The following is a 16,473-nucleotide window of genomic DNA, read 5'->3' on the forward strand; positions in this document are numbered from 1 at the left end:
GCCTAAAAGGCGGGGAGGGGCCGGGCGGAGCCGAGGGCCCGGACCCTCCCCCACGGCGGCCCGAACCTTGTAGGGGCAGAAGCACCGCCGGGCGGGGGGGTCGCGGCCGCCCCCTGGGCCCACCCCTTCGGGACCGCCCCCTTTGGGGCTCCGCCTCCCCCAGAGCCGTCGGAAGGGAAAGCAGTCGGCAAGGTCGGCTGGAGAAGCCCTGCGGCTGCAGAGGGGCTGAGACCCTCGGGCTGGGGGCTCGGCGCTTCCTCTGAGTGACAGCCCGGCCCTGCGGCAGCTGCGGCAGAGGCCCCTGGGCCTATTTCGGGGCGTGAGCTCACCGCAGCTGCCTGGGCGCGGGGAACGGTGTGCCCCCCCCCTAAGCTGCGGCAGCCGCTGCCCTTAATTTAGAAGTTTCCTATAAATCCCCCCGGATTAAATGTCTCTTGGGAGGCGGAGCTCCTCCGCGGTTCGAGTGCCTCAGTTTACCCTGGGCCCCAGGATTTGCGTTATCGACGTGGTGGGTTTAGAGGGATGTCGTCATAGGGACTTGGGGAAACTGAGGCAGGAGGGGATTCCAGAGCTGAGCGCCGCCCAGCTGGCTGCCCCGAGGGCGGGCCTGACCTCCCCACCCCTCGTTTCCCCTTCCAGCCTCAGCCTCGCGAGCCAGGGCCCCTCCTCTACCGCCCGGCGGTTCGAGACCCAGCTCCACGCCCCGCTGGCCCCGCCCCCCAAGTGCCCCGCATATTTTTCACGCCGCCAGGGCCCCGCAGGCCTCGGCGCGCTCCGCAACCCAGGCGCGTCCGTCGCCACCCCCTCCTCGCCCCTCTCACGGCTCCGTCAGCCGGACCCCTTCCCTCCGCCATCCCCCTCCCGCTTCCCCCTCTCCTTTCTCCCGCGCGCCCTCCCTTCTCCTCCCCTTCGCCCCGCGGACTCTCCTCTCTTCCCTGGTGGGCCAATTTAGCGCCGAAATTCCTTTTCTGCCCTTTTTTGGGATGTTTCCCGTGGGGAGGCGGGGCCGGCCTGGGGAGGGGAAGGCGGAGGCGGGGGAAGAATCCCGGGCGCCGGGAGCCCGAGGACCGGAGCCCCTGCGCCCGCGGCCGCGAGAAGCAGCCCCTGCCGCGGGGCCCTTGGGCTCGGGAAGCTTGAGGCGCGGGGCGAGGCTGTTTGTTTCCGTTTCCCTCGGGGTGGGAGTAGGCGCTGAAGAAGTGGAGAGCCGCCCGGGTGGCGCGGGAGGGGAGATGAGGCGCAGGAAGCCGGGTGGGAGCGGAACTCCCGCAGGAGGGGCGGCCTGAACTTTGCGGGTGGGGGGAACCGTGGGAATCTTGGGGCGGGGGGAGGGGGCGCGGAAGTGCATCCAGACCTGCTTAGCTGTCTGCCTGCTGGGCAAGCGACAACCCTGACCTTGCCACTCACTGTTCAGTCCAGACTGCTCGCCCAGTGTTCCCCAAACGCCACGAAGATACCTCCACCCACCCAGGAACCCACGCTAAACCCCTAGGTGTCCTCAAGCGCCCCCTCACTTCTCACAACCACCCTGTGGATTCTACCGCCTATAAATTAGGTTTTTCCTCCAAGTTTGCTCTGGGGTTGCCTTGGGCACCTCCGTCAGTTGTGGTCATGATGCCCCAACTCATTCATTCATTCCGTGCCTCCACACTGCTGCCAGAGAGCTTTCTAAAAGTTGATGTGACTAGGACCTAAAATCCTCCAAAAGCCCCCCTACTTTCTCCCCCCCTTTGTGGACGAAAATCCACATTTCTTAATATGGTATAGCAGGCCCTTTGTTTCGGCCCCTCCCTTCCTCACTAGCCTCATCTCCTTTCATTCCCAACCTCACCCGTAATACCCAGGCTTGTCCTTCTTGCTGCATTCGTACCCAGCTGCCTGCAGCGGCTGGAAACAGCCAAACCGCTAAGCTTTTCTTAAAGCTTTCACATTTTACTTGCTCTGTTCCCACTCCCTGAAACGCCCTTTCCCCAGGCTGATTCCTGATAGCCTTGAAGACTCAGATCAAGGGTCAGCTTTTCTGGGAGGTCTTCTCTGGCCACCTCCTCCACCGAATAGGTGCACGTACCTACCTGGTGCAGGCGCCTATCATTCTCAGCACAGTCCCGTGTACGAACTGTTCTCGTACATGTCTATGTCTTCCACTGTTCTGTGAGTCCTTGAAAGCAGGGACTGTCTTTTAAAGTCTGATTCGCCTACACCTGACAGAGCATCAGGCCTGGAGCTGGCACTTGATAAATGTTTGTCAAAGGAATGGTGAGTCTTTTCATGTACCCGGCTCTGGTACACAAAGATAACTAACGGTGTGGATCTAGAGGAGCTCATAGTCTACTGCAGTGGTTCTCAAACTTTTGGATCTCGGAACAACTTTATATACTAAAAACTATTGGAAACCCTAAAGAGCTTTTGTCGAAGTGGGTTATATATATCTATCAAAATTGAAAATATTTAAAAAGAAAACCAAGAAAATTAAAATTTACTAATTCATTAAAAGTAACAAAAATAAACTCACTATGCATTGGCCACATTAACACAAATAATATTTTTATGAATATTATCTCCCTCCCCCCAAATTAGTGAAATTAGTGAGAGGAAAGGCAATTATTTTAAATTTTTACAAAGTTCTTTAGTGTTTGGCTTAATGGAGAACAGCTGGATTCTGAAAATATGTCTGCATTCAATCTCTTGCTATATGGTGGTTTGGTTGAAGCATATGAAAAATTCTTGCTTCACACAGACAAGTACTTGGAAACAGGAGTATTTTTATAGCTTTTTCAGATAGTTGTGGGTAGTCTTTGGTGCTACAATAAAGCATGACCACTGGCAGTTTCTTAAGGATTAATTTATCAATGACTTTTTTTGTACTATGTTACATTAAAAGCCATTGGTCTGTCTTGTACTTTGGATCTTTCACCAGTGCATAATTTTGTAACATCATACCCTAGTCATGTGGAAAATATTGAGTTATGCAGCTCTTCCAAAAGTTGACACATTTCATTATGCATTATTTTAAAAAACCACATTCCCTAATAGCATCATGGGTTTCATCAGAAAAGTCTTAAGTTTGGGGAAGCTGTCAAGCTCACAGTGGCAGATATCAAGTTTTCTAAAATTCAAATCTCTGTTTGAAAACTCTGGTTGTATCACTGGCAACAAAATCCTGTCACAGTTATTATCCTGAAGTGACAGACTTATTTTTTCCTTTTTGAGAAAAGTTCTGACAGATACCCACATCTGAATAATCATAGTTTGTCTGTGGGTCATTCTTTCAAGTAAAAATGGTGTTGCATTAAAAAAAAAAAAAAGCAGCTAGTTCAGGTCACAATCCAAAAAATGGGACCACACCAGTGCTTTTCCTGGAGATACCATCTTACTTCAGTATGAGGCAGAAGTGCTTATTGGTACTTCCTGTTTCATCACACAGAATGCTAAAAAGAGTCAAGGATGAAAATTTCATAAAATTAATGTTTTTACTGCTTTATCAAGTGAAGCTGGCATTTATTTTTTAAGTTGCTAATGAACAGTGGTGAAGAATACAATGGCAATTAGTATTCTTTGTTTTTTTTTTAAGATTGACAGGGGTGTATTAGTCACATAGACTCAGCCTGGAGGACAAGGGCAGCACTGGCATGCACGGCCTCAGGGTGATTGCACTCAGGAGTACCCCGGGTAAGAAGGGGTTGTGAGAGGCGGGCTTTGGAGTAACAAGAGGTGTGGTGACTCCTGGTTCCTGTGGGAGAATGTGATTGGCTTGTCTGAATCATTCCACAGGCTGGTAGGGAAGTGAAACCCATTAGGTTGATGACCAGATATTGGACAGCTGGTCTGGCTAATAGAGTAACTTGCTGGGTGGGGATCCTTTCCCCCTGGGGGTGGGGGTGCAAATCTGGTGAGAACAGAGGAGCTCGTGGGTGTAGGCCTTTGGGCCCTGTGAGACTCAGAAATGTCAAGGTAGCACTCAGAACTCTAGACCTTCCAATACAGTGTGAAAACCCAAAATGTTTCCAGATGCTGCCAATATCCCAGGGGACAAAGTCACCCCAGGTTGAGAAGAGCTGCTTTTAATTGATTTCCCTAAGGTTGTATTTATGATCCCTTTGTTACTTGCTATATTTTTAAAGATTTATTTCTCGCCCCCTCCCAGCCCCGTTGTTTGCGTACTTGCTGTCTGCTCTCTGCACCTTTTTAGGAGGCACTGGGAACCAAACTCACGACCTCCCATGTGAGAGGGAGGTACCCAATCACCTGAGCCACCCCCACTCCCTACTTGTTGTCTCTCATTGTTTCCTCGCTGTGTCTCTTTGTTACGTCTTATATCATCTTGTTGCGTCAGCAATGCTGACCACTTCCCTGTTTTTTAATTAATTTTCCTTTAATTTTTAAAGCTTTAGATTACATAAAATTATGAGGGATTCCCATACCCCCCTCCCCCCCATTAGTATTCTTGATTTATGTAAAGGCAGTTTTACCCACCATTAGTATCAGTATTATGAAAATAAGTTTGAACTTAACAGACTCCTGGAAGGATCTTGGGCCCCCCACCCCCAGGGGTCTAACGGCTACATTTTGAGAACTAGCGGCCTAGTGGGTGTTTTCCCTTTCCCCCAGAAGATTCCCTGAGGCATCCCAAGCAAGAAGTGTCCTCCTGAGGACATAGCCAGGAAGTAGCAGGAGTAAGCCGCTGTACTGGACACAGAGCTGGAGGAGCGCAGACAGAGACTGGGCCATCTTTTGTTGGGCAGTCACAGAAGGGATTGCATCTCCAAGGTCCTCAACTCATGATGCTGAATCAAACCCGGAGTCATGGGACCAAAGCAGTATATACTGGAGTTGCCAGTCCTCTGCGTCATAGAAGTGATATTTTCCAGTGCTTAGCACAGGCATGGCTTAATAAATATTGAACGAATGAATCATTGGTGACAGGAGTGATAATAGAAGGTGGCACCTTACCTAATAGGCTGCCCTGAGGAAGATGAAGTAGTTTTTCCATCCACTTTAAATTTACTCTAATGGCATGGGGGTAGAAGGCTTCAAGAATGTGAGCAAAATGTGCCCAAAGCAACAGAGGGGGTGGTGTTTGTGTTCTACTTGGAAGGAGAAGCAAGGATATAACATCCAGGCAGCAGGGTTGGCTGAAGAATCATGTGTGACAACAGGGGCAGACTACAGGGGACTGCCAGACAATTCAGGCCATTGTGGGCAACAGGGAAGGGGAACAGGAATATGGAAGGAAGTGAAGTACACAGCCTCCCCTCTCCAGAACCTCTGGATTAGGACAGCTGGGAACAGGCCTCCAGGCACCTGCCTGGCCACCAGGAGAGCTCTGCCTTTCCAGTTCCTGCTTTAGTGCTGCTCTAGGCAAGCACACACAGGGCTGGGAGGGCCTAGGAGCAGCCCACCTCAATCTACTGCAGTGCGTACATAGAGGTGGCCTAATGGAACTTCTGCTTGCTAGGTGCATCAACCAAACCTGTGACTGTAGTTCTCTCTAGCCCAGGCTCTTGTATCTCATAGGTGTTATTTTATTTTTGTTTTTTATTTTCATTTCATTTGGGCTTATTTTTAGCAAAGCTGCTTTTAAAAATTTGTATCTGGCCAGGGACTGGATTCGTTCACTTACTCTGAATTGTTATGAAGAACAGTGTCAGCAAACAACAGTGGGAACTGCTGTTCCAACGACCGAAGAATGACACTTGGTGAGGCTCAGGCTCTGGCCAATGAGGTAAGGGACTGCAGGAGAATGTCTTGGCAGGGCAGCTTTCTGACTAGGAGACTTCATGGATCTGGTGCGAGGAGGGGGAAGGGGTCTTAGGGGGCAGATTGCCACAGTCTGTCCCCACTCCCATTTCATTTTTTTTTTTTTAAGATTTATTTATTTATTTTCCCCCCCTCCCCTGGTTGTCTGTTCTTGGTGTCTATTTGCTGCGTCTTGTTTCTTTGTCCGCTTCTGTTGTCGTCAGCGGCACGGGAAGTGTGGGCGGCGCCATTCCTGGGCAGGCTGCTCTTTTCACGCTGGGCGGCTCTCCTTATGGGTGCACTCCTTGCGCGTGGGGTTCCCCTACGCGGGGGACACCCTTGCGTGGCACGGCACTCCTTGCGCGCATCAGCGCTGCGCATGGCCAGCTCCACACAGGTCAAGGAGGCCCGGGGTTTGAACCGCGGACCTCCCATATGGTAGACGGACGCCCTACCCACTGGGCCAAAGTCCGTTTCCCCCCCACTCCCATTTCTAAGCTAAAATCAGGCTGGGGGACAGAGCTTAATCCAGTCTCTCCCTGAATCCCCTCTGGGGAATTTGCCATCCCCTCAGGAAGCCAGGCAGAGGTTACAGGTAGAATCACCTTTATTGGAGCATGACCTGTTCGGGGCTTACAACTCTACACCCCCATAGGTAGCTGAGAGTGGAGATAGAGAGTATCAAAAAAGGATGAGTAGCGCTTAGGCTGTGGGGACTGGCTAGGAGCCACTGGCAGGGTGGAGCCGGCCAGGGCCCTGCAGGTTCAGATTGAGGTACAGCAGCGTTAATAATACTCTTAGAGCGTTAATACTCTGGGGAGGGGCAGGCACTTGGGGCCCTAGGACATGAAGGCACTTGGAGTCGGGGAGAGGACAGGGGATGTGCAGTGGGGCTGGGCAGGGCCAGGCCCAGGGTTTGGCAGGCACTTGGGGAGTGCTGGGATTGGGCAGCTTGGGCCCTGACAGCCCAGAAGGCTTTGGTAGCGGCAGGCACAGTCTCTGAGCTGGGGCTGCGTTAGATCAGGCAGTTCCCTAGTGCTCATCTCGGAGCTCTGAAGGCAGGAACTTGTACTGTTGCTGCCGGATCTGAGCCAGCTTCTTCCGCGCCTCTTCCAGCTCTCGTTCCTTCCGAAGCATCTCTTCCTGTGCTGCGATGATCTGCGGGATCAGAGATCAGGGACTCAGTTCAGTGAGTAGGTACACTTGGGCTGTCGGGCAATTGGGGTCAGCACAGGCAATGTGCCTGCCCTCCTGACAGCGTCCCTCAGAGGGCCTGGGGCAAAAGCTCACCTGGGCAATGCCCCCAACCATCTTCTCCTTCACCACCACTGTCTCATTCTCCTGGTCTTCAAAAGCTGCAGCCTTCTGTGCTGCTTTCACCAGGTTATCTGAGGCTCGCTTCACTGCATTGCCAGCAGCCTGGGGAGAGGGAAGGCAGCGTGAGGTTGAGAACTCAGATGGGTTCCGAGGGAGAGAGGGATTCAATTCCCTCGTAGAAAAGCAGGCCTTGGGAGTGACAGTGTAAAGCAAGGTAGCTCAGGGTACAATGGGATGGATCAGGGTTCCACACCTGAAGCCGTTTCATTGCCTCAGAGTCCTGGTCAGCCTTGACCTTGCAGGCCACGAGGAGCTGGGCTGTGGAGGCAGCCACCTGCTTGGCTGATGAGATAAGCTTCTCCTGGCTGGCGTGGCCTTGTACAGCTGCATTGGCTGCCTCACATAGATTGTTGGTGGCTGCAGCCACCATCCGGGCCTAAAGCAGAGGGAGCTAGATTAAAATATGCCTCCTGCCCTGGGCCATCCCCTCTCCAGTCTTCTCAAGTCTCTCAGAGAGACCTAATGGGTGTTGTACACTCACAGCAGAAATGAGGCCCTGGGACCACTGCCCATCATCCAGTGCATTGGCTGGGATGGCACCCACCTGTGGAGGAAGAGGATGAGGAGAACCTGTTTACACCTGTGCTCTCCTTACTAAAAAGCCTCTTAGGACATGTGGGTATGGATAGCAAAGCTGCTGCCCTGTCCTCTTCCTGCTGGGTATTTGAGTACTTACCTTCCCTTGGGCCACAAGTTCCCTCTGGGCAGCTGATGCTGCCTTCACAAGGGCACTGGTGGCTGCTGCAATGGACTTGGCAGCTTCTAGTATCTGCTCCTCAAAGTTCAAGGACTCATCTGCCTCCTGCAATGAAGAGTGAAGGGTGGTAGAAGGATGCAAAGGTGGAAAGGGGGCTGGAGGTGGGGACATTCTGCCATCACAAGAGCAGGGAAGAGGGAGGGAGCAGGACTGACCTTGGGTTTGGCCCGGGGCTTCAGTTGCTCTAGCTTTTTGGCGGCAGCCTCAATGGCAGCTGCAGCACCCAGGAGCTCATTCTCAGCAATGACCGTGGGATCCTCTGGGTCCACCCATTCTGTTCCTGGTGGAAGGAAAGGAGAAGGGGCTAAGGCAGAGCAGGGAAGTCAGGAGCACTGGGGAAGCAAGGTTAGCACCTCCAGACCTCTGGCACATGTGGGGACTATGGCAGAAGCTAGCTCAGAGAAGTCCAATGAGGAAGTAGAGATCTACCATGACAAGGGTTTCCCTTCCCTCCCTGCCTGTCACCCCTCACCCTTCATGGCCTCGGCAGCCTGTATGAGTTCGGTGACTGAACCCGCCACACGCTTTGAGTGTGCCGTCAATTGCTGTTTCAGTTCTGGGCTTGGCTTCTGCAGGGTCTGGGGAAAGGGTTGGGGAAGAGCATCAGATCTGAGGTTCCACAGCCTCCTGATCACAACCCCCTGCTCGCCATCCCCAGGCCACACCACACACCATAGCCCTCGAATGCCACACTGCCTATCCAAGCAAACTCCGTGCATTACACTGCACACATGGGGAAGACAGTGGGGCTGTACCTCACTCACTGGCTGACGAGGAGAATGTTGAAATGAGGAGAAGGAAAAGACGACAAAGGTAGACAAAGGTGGGGATCAGGTGGTGAAGTGGGGAGATAAAAAGAAAGAGAACAGGTAAGTAGGAGAACCAAAGAATGAAGGGGTCCCCAGTGAAAGGGAGACTTGGAAATAACAGATCTGAGAAATAGATGGTGGGATGGGGAGATTTGAACAAAAAATTAGAGGAGTAGGTCTGATGCTTCCAGGAAGGAGAATGTGCATTCAGGGAGGCTGGGATGGAGAAGTGAGCCCTTCTCTTACCAGTAGCACGTGGTCCAGCAGTTCCAGGTAGCCATTGGCACATTCTCGGCCATAGTGCAGGGCTCGTAACCGCATATCTGGAGCCACTTCTGGATGGTAAGCTGCTTCCTGCCCCCCAGAGGAGTATGTTAGTTTTAAGATTCCAGAGAGCTCCAGACCCCCACACTCCTGCAGTTTCTCCCCGACAGGGTTCTGACCCTAAGGCTGCCTTCACTACCTGTGACAGTGTGAAGGTCTTTTATGAATCTCAAAAATGAAAAGATTATGTTTTGGAACTAATCCATTCCTGAACTAATCCATTCCTATGAGACCCTTTTGGTTGGATTATGTCAGTAAGGTGTGAGGCAGTGAGGTGTGATCCAGCTTGGATCTCCTCCTTCTTGCTGGGTCTGATATAAACAGAGACACAGAACAGGGAAGCTCTGCCATTTTTGATCCTGCCATGTGAGAGAGGACTCAAGGATCGCTGGCAGCTAAAGCTTAAGAACAAAGCCCCTAAGAGGCTGGGCCCACAGATTAGCTCAAGGCTGAAAAGAAGAGTTCGGGGAGCAGGCTTCTGGGAGACAGTGAGCCCAGAGGGGAAGGCAGAGACCTTTGCAGAGATCACCTGCCACCTGATTCACCACGTGGCAACATGCCAGGATCACCAGCAGACTTAGGTGAGAAGGCATCTCTGACAGTGCTTTGATTTGGATATTTCATGGCCTTAGAGCTGTAAGCTTTCACTGTAATAAATTTCCCATTATAAAAGCCAATACATTTTTGGTACTTTGCATTGGTGGCCCTTTGGTAAAATGAAACTGGTACCAAGAGTGGGGTGCCACTGCTTGCAATGATCAAATATGTTGGAATGGCTTTATACGGGGGTAAGGTAATTTTGGGAAGAATTGTAAGATGCTTGATAGGAAAGGCTTAGATTGCTTTGAAGGGATTGTTGGTAAAAATAGGGACCCTGAAGATAGTTCTGATAAGGCCTTAGATGGAAATGATGAATGTGTTATTGGAAAATGGAGGAAAGGTGCTCTTTGTTTTAAAGTGGCAGAGAACTTGGCAAAATTGACTCCTGATATTAGATGGAAGGTAGAATTTGAATATAAGAGCTTGAACATTTAGCTGAGGAGATTTCCAAAGTAAATGTGGAAAATATGGCCTGGCTTCTCCTTACAGCTTATAGCAAAATTTGAGAGTAAAGAGATAAGCTGAGAACTAAACTGCTGGGCTCAAAGAAACCAGAAATTGATGGTTTGGGAAATTTCAAGCTTCCAGAAAACAAGCCCCCATAGGAGAGTGCCCCAGTTGAGGACTTAACTAAACATGGAACTAGTCAGCCATTTCAATGCAAGTCAGGACTGGAAATGCAGTTATCCAGGAAGGACTTGTGGAAAGTCTTATTGTCTGATAGCTTGGACCCCTGTGAACTGCATGCAGAACCAACAAGCTACTTGAAAGATTTGTATGAACAAAACCACTGTCAGCATGGACTAAAAGGGACAAGGAGGGGAGACTGAAGGAAAAACTGCTTCAAGAGGAAAACAGTGGAAGCTGGGGTCTGGACTTAAGACACCTTCTTGGGCCATGGGAGCAGGAAGGGTGAGTTTGCCCCAGCATGTGAAGAGGGTGGATCTGCCAGCCCCTTGTTCAGGGAGTATGGCTGCCCCAGGCTACCGAGAGGGTGGAGCACATTCCCTGAATGAGGTTGCCACCCCACTGTTCCGAGGGGTTGAGAAAGCATCTCTGACGGTGCTTTTATTTGGACGTTTCATGGCCTCAGAACTGTAAACTTCTCTACCCTAACAAATTTTCCATTATGAAAGCCAATCCATTTTGGTACTTTGCATCAGCAACTCTTTGGCAAGCTAAGACACTACCCTGGAGAAGCTCTAGGATCTCTACCTTGCAAGCTCGAAGCATATCTGCAATAGCACGACGGCTCAGATTGGCTGTAGCAATGACATCTTCCTGGCGACAAGAATTGCCAGCAGCAACAGCCTTGGCTGTTGCCATGGTGATACCTTTGGTCATTCGGATGAAATCTTCTGGGGTGGAAGTCTTGGCAGGTGGCTCTGGGGAACAGAAAACCTGTTGGGGCAGAACAAGAAGAAAGATTTTCAGTGATTGGGGCTGTAAGATAATACAGTACTCTGTGCATGTGCTGTCTGGTTCCTTCATGCCTGGGTTCATTCAACAAGCATGAACTTATTGTAGGTCAAGTCATTGGAGAGGTCGACACATTCACAGCTAATATAGCAGAAGGCAGTTGCTCATCATTTCTGACTGAAGTGACTGGGAAGAGTTTGTTTTAAATAGAAGCAGTAGCATTTGAGCTAGGTTTTCATTTTGAAAATATAGAGAAGTCTAAAAGGGGTGAGTGGCAGAGGTGGGTCAAGGAGGTCTTAGGAAATATAGGTTACAGCAGGGCATGTTAGGTAAATGGAACAGCATGAATAACCATGAGGTCAAAATGAGAAAGTATCAAGGAATGTTCCACAAAACAGGAATGGTGGAGAAAAGGTTGTTGGGGGTGTGAATATCAGGCTAAGGAAGTGGAATTTTACATAATAGTTAGTCATAAAAAATTTCTATATATGTTACATTCAATAAATGTTCATTAAAGACCAGCTAGATGGTAAATACTGAAGTGCTGGGGAAGCAAGGGGGAACAAGGCAGGCGATGCCCCTGTTCTCATGGAGCTTACATTCTAGTTTTAGATGCGGGCAGTAAGTAAACAAACAAATCAGCAGAAAAATTAAAGACTGTGATTTGGGCTGTGAAAGAAATAAAGTGGATGCTGTGATGAGAAAAAAGGAGGGGTCTATTTTAGATAGGTGGTCAGGGAAGGCCTCTCTGAGGAAGTCAAGTGTGATGGGCTCAGAAAATAGAAGAGTAGGATAAGGTGAGATTGGAGAAGTAGGCAAGGGCCATGGGACCTTGTAGGTCATGGTAAGGACCATAGCTGCAAGGGGCAGTCACTAAAGGGCTTACACAGTGCAGTGACATTATCTAATTTATATTTTTAAAAGATACTTCCAGCTACTGTGTACAGTACAGATCAGAGGGGGAGAGAGTGGAACAGGGAGATGAGGTGAGAAGTCATGTAAGTCAGATAAGGTGTAATAATGGCTTGGAAAGGTGATGGTGATAGAGATGGGGAAAAGAGGAACTGATGTCTATTTTGGAGGGACCATTAAGACTTGATGATGGGCTGAGATGTAGGGAATGAGAAAAGTGGATATTTAAGAGGTTAAAACTGGGTTTCTGGCTATAGGAACTGGATTATTGAAAGGCATGATTTACCTAAATGAGGTAGACTAGGGAAGGGCCAGGTCTGGTAGCAGAAAGAGTTACAGTTTGGACATCTCCAAGAAGGGATGAAAACAGAATGTCAGAAAGATGAATTTAGAAATTAGGAAAATGGATAGGAGAGATAAGAGTGGTGGAGACTGAACGTAGGCAGACCAGGTAGAAACTGGTATGAAAGTCACAGCGAGAGACAACTACTCAGAGTCTGAACTTAGAGTGCTGACAGGGACTGGAGAGGAGGGATGAATGGAAAAGAGAATGGAGAAGGGTAGTTGAAAGGATCTGGCAACTGTCTGGATGGATGGTGAATATGACGTGAAGTCAAGACGACCGAGGTGAATCTTCAGGGCTAGGGGAAGGTTAGCTCATTCATAGGAAGTGCTACATCAGGAAGAAAAACTGGCTTGGAAGCAAAGCCTAAAGGTGGTGATGTCAAACAGGTAGCTGAAAATAACTAAACCCAGAAGTGGAAGTCAACTTCTTAGGGACTGAAAATAAAAGCAGTTAAACTTGCCAAAGAAGAAGAGAGAGGAAAAAGGCTATTTTTACAGTTCTGGGAAGGCCTCTATGTTTAGGAGTAGAAGGTAGAAGGGAATAAAGGTGATACAATGATAACTATGGAAGACAGTAGAGGGAAGCGGGCATGGCTCAACTGATAGAGCATCTGTCTACCATATGGAGGGTCCAGGGTTTGATCCCCAGGGCCTCCTGACCTGTGTGGTAAGCTGGCCCATGTGCAGTGCTGTGGTGCGCAAGGAGTACCGTGCCACACAGGGGCGTCCCCACGTAGAAGTGCCCCATGTGCAAGAAGTGCGCCTGCGTGACAAAAGTGCAGCCCGCCCAGGAGTGGCACCCCATACATGGAGACCTGACGCAGCAAGATGATGCAACAAAAGAGACACAGTTTCCCAGTGCTGCTGGATAATGCAAGTGGATGCAGAAGAACACACAGCGAATGGACACAGAGAGCAGACAATGGGGGGTGGGGGGAAGGGAAGAGAAATAAATTAAAAAAAAAAAAAAAAAAGAAGACAACGTTAGAGAAGTAAGAGAAAACCCAGCCAAAACAAGAAAGCATTTCAAAGAGAGGCTTGTTGACAGAGTCAAATGCTTTGGAAATGTTGGAAGAGTAAGAAGGCAAAGAAGAGGTCACTGAGTATGGGAACTCAGGAGGCCGTTGGTGACTCTGGAGAAAGTGGGAGAGTGGCGGTGACAGAGACTGGTTGTAAATGCTAAGGAGTAAATAGATAAGGACACGAAGGACACCAGCATGGCTCACTTTGGAAGTCGGAGAGTGAACAAAAAAACATGTGGATGTTTGTATTTCTGTGAATATACATGAGATACAGGTTCACAATCTGTCACAATCCCTTTCTCTGACCCAAGACCCTGATGCTCCAGACACTCACCGCCAGTTCCTGCCGTATGTGTTCTGTGGTCGCCTCCAGGGCCCGCGTGCCTTTGGTGGCCTCATCTTCCACAGCTTTCACTGTCTTCAGCAATGATGTCACATTGGTCACCATCACCTGGGGGCAATGGAGGAGTAGGGGAGGGGATCCTTTTAAGGAACAGGGGGAAGCTCGTCAATCCCGCCCTCTCCCGAGGCTGCTCTCATGCCTTCAGACCTTGGCTGAGTTCTTGAGCTGCCACACTGCAGGGTCATCCCCGACTTTGCCGGCCGCTGCCTTGGTTGCGCTGATGAGGTCCCCCAGGGCCTTGGCCACATCCTTCACGGCATTGATCAGCACCACCTGCACGGGGGAGAGGAGGCTCTGGTCTGTGGGAGGACAACGGGGTAAAGGAAGTAGTTCTGACCAGAATCGGGGGTGCTGGGTGAATACCTGGGTCTCAGGGTCCTCGGCCCCCAGGCTGGCTGCACCCAGCTTGACCACATCAGCGAGGCGAGTGATGGTGGCCACGGAGGACTGGGCGGCCTGAGCCAATTTCTCCTGGCTCCCAGCTGCATTCTGCACCAGGACCTTGGTGTCCTCCACCAGCACCTTTGCAGTCTTCAGAATGCCCTCCCTGAGGAATGGCCCAGACCAGTAAGCCCTCCTCAGACCTCCCCTAGTCCCTCCTGTCTTTCCAAGGATCCAAACACGCTAGGACAGTATGCTTTTTTGGCATGTACCCTACCCTGCCACCCTCAGGCCTAGTTCCCCCCTCACCGGTGGTCAGCAAAAGTCTCAGCACCCTCGCGATTGAGTGTGCCAGCTGTAGCAAACATGATGGTGGTGTCCAGGTCAGCAATGATACCAGACACAGCACTGGCCGCCGTGATGCAGGCCTGGGTGCCACGATTCCCAGCCTGGAGTGCAGCCAGAACATGGGAGACCTGGGGTAGAGAAAGGCACAGGGTGATTGGTGAAAGGGAGAGGTCACCCACGCCCAGGAGAAGGGACAAGGGTAGAGGCCTGGGAAGGTGGGAGGAGGGTGGGAAAGGTAGGGAGGGCTGGGGAGCCCACCCCACAGGTACCTTCTCTGAGACCCTGCGGGCACACTCTAGGAGCTCCTTCTTGGTGTAGGCATCACTGGGGCTGCACTGCAGGGCGCCTGCCTTGGTGACCAGCGCAGAACAGCCGTGCCCCAGCTCCTGCACCCGGTGTTTGATATGGGCACCTATCTGTGAACATGGAAGAGAAAGCTAGATTTTACAAGGGGCCTTCAGGGCACTTCCACTGTGCTTAGAGGTATGTTATGAAGGAGTCACTAAGGACACAGAAGGAAACTGCATCACAGAATGAAGGAGTTAGAAGAAAAGTTCCCAGGGTGGAGACTTCGCTTCCTATCCTTTCGACAGGAGGTCACTTCCTACATGTGGAAAATAGCAGCATGTGGACAGCAACTGGTGAAGACTGTGTCGAGCATGCTGGGGAAGAGGGAGAGCTGCACTTGAGCCTGTGTATTTGAGTCAGCAAGCTGGGGATTACAGTGCGGTCTGGACAGGGTTGGAGGGAGGAGGATTTTGGGGCTGGGGATTAGGTGTGTCAGACTAAGATCCAATTACTCTTTCTTGGAAAGCCAGGAGCTTAGGGAAGAGCTGCACGGATTTGCAAAAAGGAAAAAACAAGGGAACATCAACTTGCAGCATAGCAGAGAAGCAGCTGGAGGCCCAGAAGAGGGTCGGCAGAGGCGACAGAGGTGGAAGGGGGGAACCCAAGAGTCTGAGCTGGCTCCTTTGGCCCTGTGACCCTGTGTATACACAGAACCTTCATCACTCCTCAGGGCAGTGGCCCTGAGGGTGTGTTCTCCTTTCTATGGAAGACAGAGGGGGTGAGAACGGGGCAGCCCAGGAGGCTGGCTAGAGGGGACTAAGGGGCAAGCCACTGAGAGTTCCCCTGAGGGCTGAGGAGGAGGCAGAGCTGCCTCCAGGTTTACCTCTTCGTTTTCAGCAGCCACAGCTGCAGGCTTGGCCTGGGAGGCCAGGCGGCCATAGTCACTGGTAAGCTGGTTAGCAAGAGGGCCCAGCTCCTCAGGGCTGGTGTTTGACTTGGTTACCTGGTGATAACGGAACAAGTGAAGTTACATCCAAACTTAGCTCTCCCAGGGCAGTCCTCTTATAGTCTCCCAAACTCACCATCTCCTGAACGGTGACTGCAATGGCCTTGGCTGTCCGTACCATAGTTGTCTGGTAATCCACGAAGGAACCTTCCGGTTCACCCATTGGTCCTTCATCTAGCTGAGGGGTGAGGGAATGAGGAAGGGGGAAGAGGGTCAGGGTCTCTGCCACTGTGCTCAGGGTCGCCTGGGTGCCCAGAGGCACCCCAGGACTCTAACCTGGTTGATGGCCTGGGTGATTGAGTCCACCATGCCGCCGACGACCCCGGCAGCACTGGCTGCCTCATTGAGGGTTGTTGTCAGGTCCTCTACGGCCTCTGTCATCATCTGCACTGCCTCCTCCAGAGCTTCCTGGGTGTGAGCTGCTTGCTGTGGGGCAGAAGGGAGTGAGTGGAAGGGGACGCCACTACTCCTGCATCTCTGACCTCTTACTAGAAATAGCCCCTCCTTCCCTCCCTCCCGGGCCCCAATACCTTGGGGTTGCCCCCGGCCTCCTTGGCTGTATACAGCAACTGCAGGGCAGACTCTGCCAAAGTTTTGGTCTGGTCCAGGAGCGCCATCTGCTGTGGGTGGCTCAGGGTTTTGGAGGCAGCACCCACTGCAGCCAGGGTGAGAGGCTCAAAGTACTGGGCCATCTGGGATACCTGAGGCAAGGGGTTGGGTTGAGAGCCGGCCAGGCCAGTACTCTCTCA

At 51.2% G+C, this 16,473-nt stretch overlaps 1 protein-coding gene across 2 annotated transcripts in view; it reads right to left on the reverse strand.

The window, feature by feature from the left end:
• Positions 1 to 6,322: 6,322 nt before the first annotated feature.
• The window catches only part of TLN1 (talin 1), a 33,305-nt gene continuing 23,154 nt past the window's right edge, over positions 6,323 to 16,473 (reverse strand). For both annotated transcript variants that reach the window (XM_058302058.2, XM_058302057.2), the window contains 18 exons: positions 16,255 to 16,425; positions 16,001 to 16,150; positions 15,801 to 15,902; positions 15,602 to 15,721; positions 14,700 to 14,846; positions 14,392 to 14,558; positions 14,065 to 14,248; positions 13,849 to 13,974; positions 13,633 to 13,749; positions 10,816 to 11,001; positions 8,923 to 9,030; positions 8,340 to 8,445; positions 8,023 to 8,147; positions 7,787 to 7,912; positions 7,592 to 7,654; positions 7,304 to 7,486; positions 7,024 to 7,152; positions 6,323 to 6,891 (listed from right to left, as the gene is read on the reverse strand). In XM_058302058.2, coding sequence (XP_058158041.1) covers positions 6,766 to 6,891; positions 7,024 to 7,152; positions 7,304 to 7,486; positions 7,592 to 7,654; positions 7,787 to 7,912; positions 8,023 to 8,147; positions 8,340 to 8,445; positions 8,923 to 9,030; positions 10,816 to 11,001; positions 13,633 to 13,749; positions 13,849 to 13,974; positions 14,065 to 14,248; positions 14,392 to 14,558; positions 14,700 to 14,846; positions 15,602 to 15,721; positions 15,801 to 15,902; positions 16,001 to 16,150; positions 16,255 to 16,425 — 2,436 coding nt within the window. In that variant the 3' untranslated portion in view covers positions 6,323 to 6,765. The remainder of the gene's footprint in view (positions 6,892 to 7,023; positions 7,153 to 7,303; positions 7,487 to 7,591; positions 7,655 to 7,786; positions 7,913 to 8,022; positions 8,148 to 8,339; positions 8,446 to 8,922; positions 9,031 to 10,815; positions 11,002 to 13,632; positions 13,750 to 13,848; positions 13,975 to 14,064; positions 14,249 to 14,391; positions 14,559 to 14,699; positions 14,847 to 15,601; positions 15,722 to 15,800; positions 15,903 to 16,000; positions 16,151 to 16,254; positions 16,426 to 16,473) is intronic.

The sequence above is a fragment of the Dasypus novemcinctus genome, chromosome 8 (assembly GCF_030445035.2).
Source record: "Dasypus novemcinctus isolate mDasNov1 chromosome 8, mDasNov1.1.hap2, whole genome shotgun sequence".
NCBI lineage: Eukaryota > Metazoa > Chordata > Mammalia > Cingulata > Dasypodidae > Dasypus > Dasypus novemcinctus.